Here is a 16972-nt window from a genome sequence, read left to right as displayed (position 1 = left end):
TTAAAATCTAGAAGACATATTGCATCACTTAAGAAGCACATGACTTTAATTGCACTGGACCCCAAAGATCTGACAGAAAGCTTAGAAGTACACATATTATTATTATATGATTCTAATTATTAACTGCTATAAAATATAAAAGATCATTGTTTTAAGAGACTGAGTTTGGAAATGGCTTGTTTCAAGCAGAATCTAACTGATACAGTGGTGGTATTACAGAGATCCTTCCAGAAACCATACTTTACACTTAACAGATTCATTTGGGAGTAAACTCTCATTCGGACCCACCACATTTTCTAAGAGTTTCTTCATTCAGATCATCTCCATGGTTCTGTGGTATTAGCTGCAGATTTAGTTAATTTCCACACTCTTTTCCCAATTAGGGGACCTCAGTGTATCATACTGGAACCAATATTGAATGCTGAATAAGGAAATTTGGGTTATAACTTCTACTAAATTGAACTTGAACAAGTCATTTTAACTTTTCCCATCTATAAGAGAAAGGAATGACAGTAGAAATAAAATCCAGAATACAGATGAAACACTGAACTTTCCTTTGTCCTCCTCTTTCTTTCCCTTGCAGATCACTTAAGTGTTCCTTGTCTTTGCTGACCTTTAATGATCCTCCTGACACAGCTGTTATCACAATTCAATATTTGCACCAAAATAAAATTGTGGATGACCAAAAAGATATAATAGTTAGCAATATAAATTTACAAAAAGATATTATTTTGTCTGCCTCGTCCTCAATTAAAGTACCATACAATGGAAGTCCAAGGGCAGGTGCTCTGGTCCCAGTTCTGCCATGAACACATTTTTTCCTTAACCTCTGTGGGCTTGAACCGAATGTGTTTATTCAGGTACTTAAGAATAGTTTTGGTAAAGTGGTAATGTGATAAATGTTCACAAAAGAGCTTATATGGAGAACCATCTCAACCTCCACCACATGTGCAGACAGTGTTTCTAGCGTAACCAGGCTGGGGAAGATTCTAGAGAAGCTCACAGTGCTGTGTATGCATGTGGGCAGTGAAGTAGGGGGCAGGGGAAAGCTGGAATGTACAGATGATATTAAACAGTATGGGGCCACAGAGGATCCAGTGATGAAAGAGGTGGCAGCTTCACATTTTAGAAGACATACGGCATATTAACAAGAGGTTTTGGTTGTCATTACTCCTGAGGTTACTGATCTCCGGACTTGTGCTCTGTTTTACTAAATCACATTCCATTTTTGAAATGCTACACTTATAGTTCCCTTACCAGCATCTTGGGTGAAGAGCAGAGAATCAGAGATTCTCACAGGAATCACAGGCTTTGCTGTGCTTGTCTGCCATAGACACGCAAGGGAAAACATCTCCTAATCACAAAAGAAATGGTGGGAGAAGGAGGTATTCTCCCCACTTGGGATGCCAAACAGGCTGCCTAGTCTCACTGACAGACACTGTCGGTATTTCTCCTAAAGGTAACCAAATATACATCAAAGGCCTTGGTTTTTGAGGATGAGCTCCAAGATACAGAACAGAGAAGCTACGAAAAATCCTACCCAAATCTTTCCTCCTCTACATCCCAACTCCCCAGTCCACAATAGCTTGTATGAATAAGACAGAAAATTTCCTGTTCTCTAACTAAGAACACGATAGAAACTCCAATGTGTTCTAAAACAAAACAAAGAAAAACTGCAGATCACATATCTGTTTCACTTCTCAATTCCAGGTGTTGTAATAAATGCTTACTTGTTAAGTACTAAACCTTGCCAAATTTTGCTAACTGAGAATAATTTGGACACGGACTATATGCAGTGGCTAAATTACAAGCTGACAAAAATGTTATTTATAAAGAAAAGATGTGGTACATGAAAATAATATTGTCAAGACTTCCAGATGCACAGGTAAGCAAGTAATCAACATTTGGATAAAACCGAAACTAAATTATCTTTTTGTTAAAGTAATTCCCTAATATCAATAAAAATCTCTTATAGAAAACATAATTGCAATTATAGTAATACTCAGCATGATTCTCAAGTTAAGAATTCCAAAATAATGTCCGTTTATCTGGTTTTGAGTACTCTCCCATTCAGCAATTCGTCTCCATTAATACCCACTAGTAATGATATCATGTAAAAAAGAACTCAATTCTAAAGTGAGCTGCTGATTTAGGGAAATGTCTGCAGCTATTCTGCCACAAAGTAAGATATTTTAGAATAAATCGTGGTGTATTGTTTTTCCATTAGTCTTTACTAATGCAGCAAAACATAATTGCTTTTAGATTTAACAAGATTCTGTTTATTTTTTATATTAATGCTGAGTCACAGAAGGGCTGGCTGCAGACAGTGGTGTCAAAATGAGCATGAAGGTATAAGGAATATTCTTCATATAGATTGAGAAAAATGTTGAATGACAATATGTATTCTTGTAAAAATACACATAAAATATATAAAAGCTTATGGACTGACTTTGTAAAATATATTCAAGTAATTATAGACTTTATATTTCGAATTTTCAGCCAACGAATGGAAGTTTCAGTTTATTTACTTTCACTAAAATTCTATTCTATTCCACATAAAAATGACTCTACTAATTTAAATGAAAGTATTTTGTTCTCCTAAAGGAGACTCAGTTTGAATACAGGTGGCTGTCAGGTCTAATACTACAGAAGCTCATTTTTAACCTGATTATCTGGAAAAGATAAATCACAAAGAAAATAAACATAAATTCTGCTGGAGAGGAAATATATGAAAACAGGAAGCAAAAGCTGGAGAGGGTTTTTGGTTTTGTTTTGTTGTTTTGTAGTGAAAAATGCAGGCAGAGTTCCTAAAGGTAGCCACAAAAGACAGTGGCTTTACTTCAGATCAAGGTCATCTAGAAAGTCAGCTGAGGCTCGGCTCGCGGGCCCTGCAAGGAGGTGCGATGTTCACCGAGATGATGGTCTTACACTACGGTGGGCATGACACCTGAGGCACAGCCTTCCTCCTCCTGATGGAGGTGGAAGGACTTTTGCATTCTGCTTTATTCAGGAGGATAAAGCATTCCTAGACATGCTAGAAATAACTCAAGAAAAAAGACAGAGATTCTAGTAGAGTAAGAAAGAGAGTTTCAAAAGGACTATATTCACAGGAAAATTCTATTCAGCAAGGTTTTCTAGATCCAGAATGAGGATGAGATAAATACGAGTCTATATGCAGTCCTCATCCAAAAGGGAGGCTAGAGTTCTTGATCAGCTGCCCCGTGGAAATACAACATGGGTCAAAACACAAATGACATATGCAATTTAAAATTTCCCAGTCGCCACGTGCTGTAGCTTGGATTTGTGTCCCTGCCCAAATCTCATGTTGAACTGTAATCCCCAATGTCAGAGGAGGGGCCTGGTGGGAGGTGATTAGATCACGGGAATGAATTTCACATGAATGGTCATTTCTCATGAATGTTTTAGCACAATCCTCTTGGTACTGTCCTCATGACAGTGAGTTCTCACAAGATCTAGTGGTTTAAAAGTGTGTGGCGTCTACCCCTGCCTCTTGCTCCTGCCCTTGCCATGTGAGGTGCCTTCTCCCACTTTGTCTTCTACCATGATTTAAGTTTCCTGAGGCCTCTCCGGAAGTCAAGCAGATGCCAGCATCATGCTTACTGTACAGCCTGCAGGACCGTGAGAATTAAACCTCTTTTCTTTATAAATTACCCAGTCTCAGGAATTTCTTTATAGGAATGCAAGAATGGACTAATACACCACGATAAAGAGTTCAAAAAAGAGGTGAAATTTTAATAATACATAACATACCTAAAATATTATTTCAACATGTAATAATATAAAAAGTGATTAATGAGATACTTTACTTTTTATTTCTAGACTGTCTTTGGAATTCTGTATGTGGCATAAATCAATTCACACTAGCCATACCACAAAGACTTAACAGCTACAGTGGCTAATGGTTACCACGTTTGACAGTGCAGGTCTAGACACCCAAGTTTCCCTCTTTGTCTTTAAAGTCCAGTAATTTCATTAGAATGTATCTTGGTGGTGCTCTTTATGGGTCACTATTTTCAGATACAGAGTTTGCTGTTTTAATTTATAATTTCAACTTCTGTTTCTTTGCATTTTCATGAAATTTTTCTTGACATTGTCTATAGCATTTGTCCCATTCTCTTATTTTTTCCTCAGGGACTCTTTATTTATGAATCATCTTTGCCTGTCTTTAGTATTTATCACTTAACCTTAAATCTTTTTGTCCTTATTGCTTCGTGATTTTTACAATTTTCCTCCTGCTCCCCTTCTATTCCTCTTACCAACATTATCTTTGTGTCTATTTGTTCTTGTCTTCCTTCAGGTTCAGTCTTCAATTCTGAAATGAGCTTTTATTTATAAATTCTTCCTGAAGCCTGCCACCTAATTTGAGATTTTCAAATTCTGATTTCTTACACCACTTTTTAAAGATGTCTTGTAGCTCCTTCTGAAACAGGAAATTACAGTTGTAATCTATTGTGTAGGTATGTCTTTCTGGTATGTCTGCTTCTTATTCACTTTTTCTTAAAATTTATTATGGATTTGACCTTGCTCACTTTTTAGGGGAAATGACCATTATTGAACTCTTAGAGCTCCCTCTTCTGCTGTTTCCATTTGGTCTGAAAAATATGGCAGCTTGCTTTCTGAGAATTCCTGGCTCAGCTCCTCCTGGGTGTTATCTGGACCTGTTTCTTTTGCTTCTATTGTCCCTGTCTCATTCAGGCTTTCTTCTGCTCCCAGCAGTGTCTCCTCAGTGGAGACAGGAGGCCTGGCTGCTCCACAGTGTGAGTTCCCCGGGGTAGCTGGGCTGCCTAGCCTCTCACACCTAACTGCAGGTCCTGGACCCACTGTTCTCAGAGCAGCCTGCTGGCCTTTCCATGAATGCCAACTGGCTATCTTGGAGTTCCCCTGGCCTCAAGTCTGCTAGATAGCCACTTGCTCCCCTCTGATTTCTCTCACAGAGATGCTGATACCACCCTGCAGCTATCAGTGTTTTATTTTCCCATTAATTTGTGTCTTGGGTCTCTTAGGACTACCTTTGTCACTAAGTTTTGTTGTAAATGTTGTCTGTGGGTTTTTGGTTCTGTGACCAAGTTGTTCTGCTTTTATGGGAGGACTCAGGTAGTTGAAAAATTATGTTGCCACTGCCACCACATTCTCAGAATCTTCTAACCACAAAATTTTCACATATTGGTGTTATACATGTTTTATACATCAACCTTACATTGCCCAGGGCAATGGAGTCAGCAGGAGAGTCACAAACAGATCAACAGTGTCTGGCTCTCGATAGCTTACACACTATCAGTTTCAGAATGAATGCCATAGGATTGGTATAAAAATTAATATGAAAGAACTTTCTCATACCTTGCGTCTAATAATCTCTGAGGGTTACAACTTAATTCAATGAAGAGTGACTGAGGCTGGGTGCAGTGGCTCATGCCTATAATCCCAGCACTTTGGGAGGCCGAGGCGGACAGATCACTTGAGGTCAGGAGTTCGAGACCAGCCTGGCCACCATGGTAAAACTCTGTCTCTACTAAAAATACAAAAATTAGCTGGGAGTGGTGACATGCACCGGTAGCCCCAGCTACTTGGGAGGTTGAGGCAGGAGAATCACTTGAACCTGCGAGCACCCAGGAGGCAGAGGCTGTAGTAAGCTGAGATCCTGCCACTGCACACTAGCCTGGGTGACAGAGCGAGACTCTGCCTCAGAAAAAAAAAAAAAAAAAAAGAGCAACTGAGTACCAATTACACGAGACACTCTTCTAGATGCATCAAGATGACTAAGACCTGACCCTGACTTAAAGGAGACTGTGAGTCTGCATATTTAAAGAAATAATTAGCCCAGGTACGGAGGCTCACGTTTGTAATCCCAGCACTTTGGGAGGCCAAGGCAGGTGGATCATGAGGTCAGAAGTTCAAGACCAGCTTGGCCAAGATGGTGAAACCCCGTCTCTACTAAAAATACAAATATTAGCCAGGTGTGGTGGCAGGTGCCTGTAATCCCAGCTACTTGGGAGGCTGAGGCAGAGAACTGCTTGAACCTGGGAGGCGGAGACTGCAGTGAGCTGAGATCGCACCACTGTACTCCAGCCTAGGCAACAGAGCAAAACTCCATCTCAAAAAAAAAAAAAAAAAAAAAAAAAAAAAAAAAAAAAAAAAAAAAAAAGAGATAATTAAAATACCACATGCTATGAGAAAAACAGGAACAGGTGTTAAACAAAAAATAGTACAGTGTAGGAAAATTTAGCTTCTGAGGAGGTACGGATGAGGGTGGAAACAGCAGCAATAATCATGACCATAAGCCCCTTAAGCCAGAAATGGTGTGCATAACATGAGAGAAAACAACCTCTTCATTTCATTTAAAAAAAAAAAAAATTGCTTAAAACCCTAATGGATATTAGATTACAAAGGATAAAAATCAAAATTTTGTTTAAAGAAAAAACCATCCTCCAATAATTACCAACTAGTTTATCCCACTACTTATCTGTGTATTCAGACCTATGAGACAACATTAAATCAATATTCTTATTACTTGTACCTCTGTCATGTATGTTTATAGATTTTACTGAAAAATGCAATTATAAAAGGTATCAATCTCCTCAGAATCATTCAGCAAGCCCTTATTTATATCTTCCCCAAATTTTCTTTCAATTACTTTTATAAAACAGAATTTTCATTTTTCTCACTGTAACTAAATATAATACTAATATTAATAATAGCTCCCATTTAATGAACATTACTATGCTGTGAGGCAGTATCCTAAATATCGCTTTTCACCACAACAACCCCACGGTTATTTTAGAGAGGCAAGGAAGCTCAGAGGGGTTAAGTAACTTGACTAAAGTCACTTAAGTGGAAGGCAAGAGAAGTAGGAATCTGAAGTCTTCTTTTTCCCAACTATAAGTCACACGAGAAAATATAAGTCAGGGTCGGGTATGGTGGCTCACGCCTGCAATCCCAGCACTTTGGGAGGCCAAGGTGGGAGGATTTCTTAAGCCCAATTTGATACCAGCCTGGACAACCTAGGGAGACCATATCTTTACAAAAAACTAAAAAATGAGCCAGGCATGGTAGTGCACGCCTGTAGTCCCAGCTACTTAGAAGGCTGAGGTGGGAGGATCGCTTTGGCCCAGGAGGTTGAGGTTGCAGTAAGGCATGATTATGCCATTGCACTAAAGCCTGGGCAAAGAGCAAGACCCTATATCAAAAGAAGGAGGGGGAGAGGGAGGGGGAGAGGGAGGGGGAGAGGGAGGGGGAGAGGGAGGGGGAGAGGGAGGGGGAAGAGGAGCGGGAAAGGGAAGGGGAAAGGTGGGGGGAAGGGGAAGAATATAAGAATTCAGAGATGCTTAGATTCAAAGCACACTGCAATTGGCAAGAACAGAAGTGAGGGCTCTCTGGTGATTCTGCTGCACACAGTCAGGGTGCCTCAGGCCCTCTCTTGAATTTGTAGCGCTACTGCGAGGGCTAAAGCTCTGCAGTACACAGAACTTGCACTGCCTTTTTCCCCCCATTTCTTATCCCCTTATTGGTCCCCAAATGTCCATTAGCTAAATGTTACCCAGATTTCTTTACTGAAGTTAAATAAGGTGACATCCCACAGATCTTAGCTTCTATGATTCTTAAAGAAACAAACAAAAAAGTGTGTCAAGCAATTTATAAATAAGAACAAATACCTTTCATTGTCTTATATTCATTTATGAAAACACACTGAGGGCCCTTTATGATAGGTAGTGTCTTGTTCCCAAAAGATTCTGGCCCTTTAGTCACCAGATATTAGTATTTTATAATCAACTGGATGTAACGCCCACAGACTTTTCAATAAGTTTGGACATTCTGTCAGTATGACCACTTATCACTGAAAATACATTTGGAAATCACAGCACTTCAACAGCTTCAGGGCTGTGCTACGAAGCAGACACATTAAAGTAAAACTGACTTTACAATGCTTTACATCAGCAAATTATGGAGAAGACCTGATACATGAAGTGAAATTGAAAAGAATGGCTAACGGACAAAACAACAAAAACATTCAAATTCCACTCCTAACAACAAAAACCTGAGTCTATGGTACTGAGTGGGGAAAGAGTTGTTACATCCCTCCCAAAAGAAGGAATAGATGAACAGATATGTAATAAAGCAAATATAGTAAAATCTTAACTGCAGAATCTTGGAGGTTCTGTGCACTACAAAGGTCTTTAAGGAAAGTTTCATAATATGTTAGAAAAAAATGCAATGCAGAACAGAAGAATTAATATATTACAAAGATTTATGCTGAACTATCTATAACAGAACAGAAAACCATACATACCTAGACCCTCAAGTAAAAACACCTTGAAGAATGCCAGTTGTCACCATTTCTATTGAGACTCACACTAGGAGATGAAACCACATCACTCCTGGGCACACACACAAAAAGATCCCACTACTGTAACCCATATAGCTGAATCAAAATGATAACAGGTGGATAAAGAGAGATACTTAGATCCAGGAAAGAATTATCTCACAACTCTCCTCCACTATGAAAACAGATCTTCAATGTTCAGGTCATTGTTTTTTCAATCAATTAAGAGACTGAAAAAAGAACGATGTGCTAAATTCTAAGACCACAGTATATGATCAACTGAAGATACAGACAATACTGAAAGTAAAAAAGGATTTCCCTTTTTTTCTCTTCCCTTTCTTCCTGGCTTGTCATTCGATATAGATTCTCATACAGGTGTTTAATCTCAATTATTAAACAAAATTCCATATGAAATTAAGACCAAGAAGTCAATCATTAATTCCTTGCATCTAAGTCAACTGCCCCTGGCAGAAAACACCCAGAAAATGACACACAAACATTGGCTTCATTTCCCAATATCATGACATCAGCTCTCCAATTACCATACCACAGAGATCATGGAAGACTTTGGCGAAAAGTACCAGAGGGTCAGGGAGTCCTGCGAGAATACAAGAGTTGCAAGTGAAGTTAAAATATGGATGCCAGGCACAAACTACAATCTATTTTTAACAATGTAATCTGAAAGAAAACATAATGTACCAAAAGCCCTATGTATAGAGAATCTCTTCATGTGTTGGTGATTGTCCAAGAAGCTTAATCTTCATTATGTTATTATTATTTTTCATTTAACAGAATAAATCAAAAGCCTGTGTGAATAGGAATAACTTTTGTGCTATTTTTGAGAATCTGAGTTGTAAGTGAAAGAGTTACAAACATTTGGTTTCTAAGAAATGTACAGCCATACATATTTCTTTAACCTTAATGCCATTTTCACCTCATTTACCAAAGAACAGTGGTTCACACCATTCAGGGCTAAAGCAAATTGTAATCCAGACCTCCTAATATTTCCCTTTCTGTTATCCTACTCAAGGACTCTTATCCAAACCATTTTGCCTCCTGCTGTGGAAATGGCTTATATTCTTAAAGGTTTACTCTTAAGAGGGGAAAAAATGGTACTTAACCATTAACCATAGTAGTAAAATGTCAGTAATGTGATACCGTTAGTACCCACATATGGTCTATTTCACATAAATTACAGTACGGATCAACCACACTGCAATAATGTGATCCCAGGGTTCTAGGCTAACAGGACCATCACTGAGCCAGCTATCAGCAGTCACAGAGTTGGGATGGAAGTGTGCATGGTGATAATAACCATCATGGTTTAGTGAGCATCTACTGAGTGCCAAGTACCATGTTAGGCACATTTCTTATGCCATGTCTAATTCCCACAACCATCCTGAAAGACAGATATTATCACCTCCATTTAACAGGTGAGAAAAGGATGGTCAAGAAGGTAAAGTAACCTCATCAAGATCACACACTTCAGCAAACCTCCTTGCCTCCCTGGAAGCTTTCTGGCGGTTCTGTAGAGTTAGATTCTACCCAATTTTAACGCTATAGGAGTAAGATCTTGGACAAGTCATTTACCCCATGAGCCTCAATCTCTTCATCTATAGAATAAAAAGCAAACTACCTGCACTTCAAGAGTTCCTATGAGGATAAAGTGAGTTACTGCAGTTTATGTACACAGCACAACGCCCTCCACCTAGCATATGATCAATAAATATCAACTAAGGAAAGAAGATGACAATTGCCACATTTTTATACCTCTCTGGCAATTTAAAATATCCAAATACTAATCTCTCAGGACATTGCATTGAGATGTTGAGATGCTTTTGTTTTTATTTTCTGGTAGGCAAGGAAAGAATAAAAAGATATTGAAACAATTATCTATATAATCTAGTTATAAGTCTTGTCTCTTATCTTGGTCCTCAGTTTTTCTCAGCACTACTACATTCTTCATATACCTACGCTGCACAATCTGAACTATGTATTTATCCTCCTAAAGTTAAAAAAAAAAAAGATTAAAACTCTACTGCCAACTTCTGACTTCAAGTACAAAATAGCCCAGATTTAAATGTTATAACTACACTAGCCATGTGGGTAATGTATGTCTTTCTGTTTACAGAAATATAGTCATGTGCAAATAATTTATTTCAACTTCACCTTGGCAGAATAACCCACCAAATTTATATTACCCATCCATCAAGCAAATGGGCAAATGGGCTTTTCAGCTGACTTACAATATGGCAATTTTTTTCCTCAGAATAATTTTTTCAAACTAAATTATAAAAGTCATGGTATATCATCCAGGGCATACTTCTGAACAGCTGTTTACCAGAGTCACTGATTCATTCAACTCAATATTATTAAGCACCTTCTACATGCAAGTATTTTGCCAGGTCCTTAAGATACAAACGGTGAGCAAAAACAGACCCTGTGTGTGCTCACAAGGAGGTGACAATCTGGTAGAAAAGACAGAAATGCATCGAATAATCACACGATCACTGGCACCCATGACAAGTGCTAGGAAGGGGAGGAGGCCTGCAGTATTGTACTATCTACAATGGGAAGACTTGACTCAGTCAGGGAGGTCCAGTGGCTTTCCCAGGAAAGCAACACTCAAGCCGAAGAATGCTAGACAAGGGGAAGGAGAGGCATGGACAGGTGAAAGGTCAGTGTGGCTGTAGCACAGAGACCAAGGAGAAGCTTGGTGTAAGCTACAGCTGGAGAGGCGGGTAGGGGCCAACACAGATCTCTGTGATCCACTGAGGAGTTCCACCTGCACCCTGTGAATGATGTGGAGGAATTGAAGGATGATGACAAGATCTGATCTGTATTTTGACAGCAGAGGGGAGAGTAGATGAGAGTAATTCACAGTGGAAGAAGATAAACCAGTTAGGAGGCTGCTGCAGGGGTCCAGGCAAAAGACTATGGCAGTCTGGGTGAGATTAATGAAGATGAAAATTTCGAATTAAGTTTTACATCCACAGAAGGCAAGTGTTGGAGCCATACCTATTTCAACATATCGACTTGGCAAATCCCTCATTTCACTGGCATGCCGTTCCTTCACTGAGCATATCTGGAAAATAAGTTTGCAGGTTATTTTATTCATTTGATGGAAAATTCTTCATAACATTTTATTCAATATATGGTATCTTTGTTAAATTAACCATGTAGCACTGCAGATGGAGTGCTACCCTATGACATATTAATGTAATGTAATTACATTATGTACATAATGTAATTAATTAATGTAAATGACATATAGCAATCACTATTTATATTTACCAACATTATTCCTCAGTAAAGCCTTATTCACATAAGTTCAGCTTTCCTGGTGAGACTGAACCTGAAGTCAAGTACTAATCCAAGTACAACTTCTGTCTGTGATCAGGGTTTTTTCCTTTTTCTTTTACATAGTGTTCTTTTATAGCTGCTACCATAACAGTAACTATAATATGGAAAATTCTAAAATATGGAAAAACTCAAGGGGGAAAACAAACATTAGTCATTGTCCCAGCACAAAGAGAACACCATTAATAATCTTCTTTTTTATGAAAGCTACTTTTATTAACCTAACAATTTAATACAAGTAATTCGGTATGTCATTTAAAGATTCTTCTACAACATAATTCTGTAAAGTCTTTATAATACAGCGGGTCCTCCACATCCTTGGGTTTTGTATCCATGAATTCTACCTTCATGGACTTAACCAAATAAGGATGAGAAATATTCAGGAAAAAAAAAAATGCCACAAAATTCCAAAAAGCAAAACTTGACCAGTTGCTGCACACCAACTACTTCATTAAGTCCATGCAAATGCAGTGATATGTAGGCACTGTATCAGGTGTTATAAGTAATCTACAGATGATTTAAAGTATACAGGAGGATGTGCATAGCTTACATGCAAACACTACATCATTTTATATATGCAAATATTACATCATTTATATAAGTATCAGAGGAGCCCAGGATCCACAGGGGTTCTGGAACCAATTCCCCACAGATACTGAGGGATGACTACATTTTATTACATGAATGTACTACACTTAATCAACCCCCTTTGGGGGCATAGTTTTTTTGTTTTTATATCTATTGTAAGCAATAGTGCAATCAACATACTTATATATAAAACTTCAGGACTTTCGTTTCCTTAGGATAAATTCCTAGAAGTTGAATTGATACCAATGGGTATGTACACTTTTGTAAGGTTTTGTTTTTTAATATACGTAGTATAATGAATTGCTGCCCAGCAACACTGCAGCAACTCAGTGAATGCAGAGTGCTTACTTTCCCTAATGCAGGGCTTGAACCCATGGCCACAGAGGTAGAAGCCTCCACATAGAAGCAACCGCTGTCTTCTTCCTTGATTGCTTTCTGCCACTTGTCTCTTGTCCGTTTCATATAATTTCCTGTCCGCTCTCCAATTTTCTTCCCTTCTGGTAGACTTTTGAGCTTATAAGTGATCCACTCTTCTTTCCACACTTACTAGGGAACTATTAAATCATCTAATGGCACATTCCACAATGCCAGATGGACAACTGTTTTAATGTGCTGATATAAGTACATGAGGAACAGTCTTTCAAGTGGTTTGAAGTATAATAAAAAAGCAAATGTAACAGCGATATTAGTGAACACTTTTTGGGCACTTACTGGCACCGCTCCTGAGTTAAGCCCTTTGTGAAATAGATATCATTATTTTCTTAAGATTATGGTGCAGCAGGGGAGACACAAAAATAAGGCACTTTACTGAAGTGTGACGGGGAAGTACAGAGCAGGGGCATCTCCTGCTAGGGCAGGAAGACTTCCTGGAAGAAGTGACATGTAAGTTGAAGCAGGAGAGACAGCACAGGAGAACAGGGTGATGTGACAGCGTAGGGCCTTCAACTGGAAGTTCAATCAGACAGAAATGGAGGGCATGGGGGAAGAAGGATACAGAGCTGAGGCTGGAGAGGAATGGAGAGGCAGATCACACAGAACCTTGGAAGTCATGCTTATGATCAATCATCCTATGCGCAAGGAGGGGAGTGAGCTTATCTGACCTGCACTTAGATTATTCTAACTACACTGTTGAGCACAGGTTTAGTTGGGGCAAAACCAGCACCAAAAAGACTTGACAGGAAGATGAAGTGCAGAGATCTGAGGGACACTGACAGAACTGGAGGGCTGACAGTCTTCCGACACTCAGACACCCCTGAAAGACAACATTATTATGTCTAATCTTGAGATGAGGACACTGAAGCTCTGTGAGTGATGCCAGACTGCCTGGTCAGAGTTGGAATTCACACCAAGGCCTGACTGGTATCTTGTTGGCCATGCCACAGCTTGAAAACAAGGATGCATTGCACTACTGGTAGCTGGGCATGGCTCTACTGTACTACTCAGCTCTGCAGTCTGGGCTCACCGAGCACCTGTCTCATAGGTAGAAAGTGGCAGGTAAAGGTGGGTGAATAGGTAAGTGCTGCCCTAAGTTCATGTTCTGCATAAGCACAAATCAATGATTATAAGAGCCCTTTACCATTGACAGGTAGGTTCTTGCCCATGAACTCTAATCTGCTTCCTCCAACTGTCTCCTCCATTTCTCCATATGGGTGGATAACAGGCATCTCTCAAGTAGACATACCTAAAACCAACTCTTGCCTTTTTCACTCTAAACATGCTCTATCAATAGTCTTTCCCATTTCAGCAAAAGGTAGCTTCACCTTCCATTATGTTAGGTGACTGTGATCTCACACCCCACATGCAAGTGTCAACAAATACTGCAGAGTCCACCATCAAAATATATCCAGGATCTGGTCATTTCTCACCAGCTGCATTACACTGACCCGAGACAACATTATTTTTTATGGAGATGACTGCAGTGGCCTAACTGGTCTCCCCTCTTGGCTGCCCCTTTGCTATTTAGCTCCACACAGCAACCAGAGATCCTCCTAAAACACAAGTTAGATCATTTAACTGACTCCACAACAGCTCAAAGCCTTGTGCTGGCTTCCTACCTCACTCAAATTAAAAGCCAAAGACTTCTCAAGGGCCCCTGGGCTCCAACATCATTTGCTCCTCCACCCTATCCTCCCCCACCCTCACCTACATCCCTCTCCTCCATACCTGCTCCACTCACTCTGACACAAACAGCTTCCTTGCTATTCCTCAAAAGCATACCAATCACACTCCTGCTTCAAGAATTTTTGCACTCCTGCTCCTTCTGCTAACACTTCCTACCCCAGGCCCCCCACAGAGCTGCGTAACTTTTCTCTCCAGATCTCTGACCAAACGACATATTAGTTATTGGACAGGCCATCCCTGGACCACCCTATAGTAAATGGTACCTACCCCAATCCCTTTTCCTATTATCCTGTTAAAATGTCCTCCTTTTTATTTGTCACCTTCAACATGCTATACTAACTTGTTTTTGTCCACCTTCCTCACTAGAACATAAATTTCCCAAGGGAAGGAACTTACTCATTTGTCTATTTGTGTTCTGCAACACTAGAACACTGCCTGGCACACTGCAGGCACCTGGTAAATGTTTGTTGGGCAAATGAATGAATGAAGTAAATGGTAAGCTCCAATTGCACACTTTATTATACTGTTTCTGGTTGCTTCTCCTCAACAAGATTGCTGTCTCTCTGAAGAAAGACCATGTCCTTATCTCCTCTTCCTTCAACAGAACTCACTAAGAGTCTACACTGAGAAGTGCTCAACATATAGAACTGAGTTTGAAGAAAAAGAACCTCCAATAAAATGAAATATTTGACATAAAAATTGTATAGAAGCTGGATCTTAACTTAGGCATGGAGAAAGGGTATTTGTTTCCCATGGCTGCTATAACAGACTGCCACACTTGGTGGTTTAAAACAACAGAGATGTATTCTCTTACAGTTCTGCAGGCTAGAAGTCTGCAATCAGGTTCACTGGGCTAAAATCAAGGTGTTGGCAGGGCTGTCCTTCCTCTGGAGGCTCTAGGGGACAATCTGCTGTCTCCTCCAGCTTTCTGGTGGCTGCCACCATTCACTGGCCACCTCACTCCAATTTCTGCCTCCCCAGTGGTACTGCCTTCTCCTCCTCTCTTCCATGATAGCATCTCCCTCTACCTCCCTCTCATAAAGATAAACGTGATTGCATTTAGGGCCCACCCAGACAATGTAGGTTAATCCCCCATCTCAAGATCCTTAACTTAATCATATCTTTTGCTAAATAAAGTAATATTTACCTTTTTGTCAAATAAAGAAATATTTGCCTTTTTGTCATATAAAGAAACATTTACAGGTTCTAGGAATTAGGGCCTGCTATCCTTGGGGCCATCATTCAGCATACCAGAGAAAGAATTTCTGGTAGTAATGAGTGAACTTGTTACATATTCTTATAGGCTAATTTTCCTTGTCTTTCACCATAAGAAAAGAAAATCAGAACTTTAACAAGCTACCTGGTCCATTTAAGGGATTTTTAAAATAGTAAGAATATAAATTTATTGGATGAGTAACCACACACATGGGACAGAGAGCCCACAGGGAATCACTTTTTCCATCCTATGCTATAGGCACAGCTTCTTTCCTGTTACCCTAAATATAAATCAGGTTGTGTTCACTTAACACATGAAGAAAACAGAACCTGAATGATAATAAAATAAGGGCTGGGAAGGCCTAAAGTGTAACAATGTTTGTCTTGCTAATAACAGTCATTCCATTAATAATTTTTCACTTTCCCTTTCCAGAGAAGAGTAAATTTTAAACAGCCATATCCCCTTCATGACATTTCTAGAACTTTATATAATAGTGACAGCTAACATTTATTAAGCAATTACAATACATCAGATTCTATGCAAAACTCTTTACGTGCATTAGCTCACTTCTTTCTCCCCAAAACTTGTGATGTGAGAACAATTAGCACTACCATTTTGTGGATGAGGACAGTAAGGCTCACAGAGGATCACAAAGGAAAATGGAGAAGCTGCACTTGATCCCAGGTCTGTCTGGCCTCAAAGCCTGAGCTCTTCCATGAGGCTATTGCTGGGATCCTCTCTCATGTCATTTTTACGCTTCCACTAATTTTTAGTTTATTTTGTTTGAATTTAGCTATTTTTTAAAGAGAAACAACTTTTGGCACTGAAGTATCTAATATAACAGAAGCACTAGTAGGCATAAAATAAATGTGAATGAGCTTTGGGCCCCCTTTTGCAGAGCAGCTAAATTTCATTTACCCAGGCACATAAGGGTCAGATAATTAAACTTCAGAAAATATTCCCAAATCTTATTATTGATGATAAGTCTGGGCCTCTACTTCATCAAATTATCACCAAGCAGCAGGATGATTTAATTTTAACCTTCTCTCTCCACTATCAATAACTCTAATGAAGAAGTGAAGGGTCAAAGCTAAGGGAAAATGGAAAGAATAATAAAGAGAAGAAAACCTGACTAAACAACAAAACGAACCCCATGTTCTGTAAATAGCTAAGGCCAGCCGGGATGTGAGAAATTAAAAGAAGATTGAAAAAGACAGCACCATTCTGAACATGAAAAAGTTCACAAATAGTTTTACATGCCATGGAAAAGAAAGAATATATCTTAAAACTTATGCACAGGAAATAATTTGAGCATTAAATGGTAATCACATCACAATAACATCCAGGTG

General features: G+C 39.2%; 1 protein-coding gene across 1 annotated transcript in view; it reads right to left on the bottom strand.

The window, feature by feature from the left end:
- Window positions 1-16972, bottom strand: part of VPS41 (vacuolar protein sorting 41 homolog (S. cerevisiae)) — a 217932-nt gene that overhangs the window by 52764 nt on the left and 148196 nt on the right. Inside the window, exon 10 of the mRNA XM_011972735.1 lies at window positions 11357-11423. Within this exon, the coding sequence (XP_011828125.1) occupies window positions 11357-11423 (67 nt within the window). The remainder of the gene's footprint in view (window positions 1-11356; window positions 11424-16972) is intronic.

Source organism: Mandrillus leucophaeus, unplaced genomic scaffold, assembly GCF_000951045.1.
Source record: "Mandrillus leucophaeus isolate KB7577 unplaced genomic scaffold, Mleu.le_1.0 Scaffold100, whole genome shotgun sequence".
Lineage (NCBI taxonomy): Eukaryota > Metazoa > Chordata > Mammalia > Primates > Cercopithecidae > Mandrillus > Mandrillus leucophaeus.
This window is presented reverse-complemented; position numbering and strand designations above follow the sequence as displayed.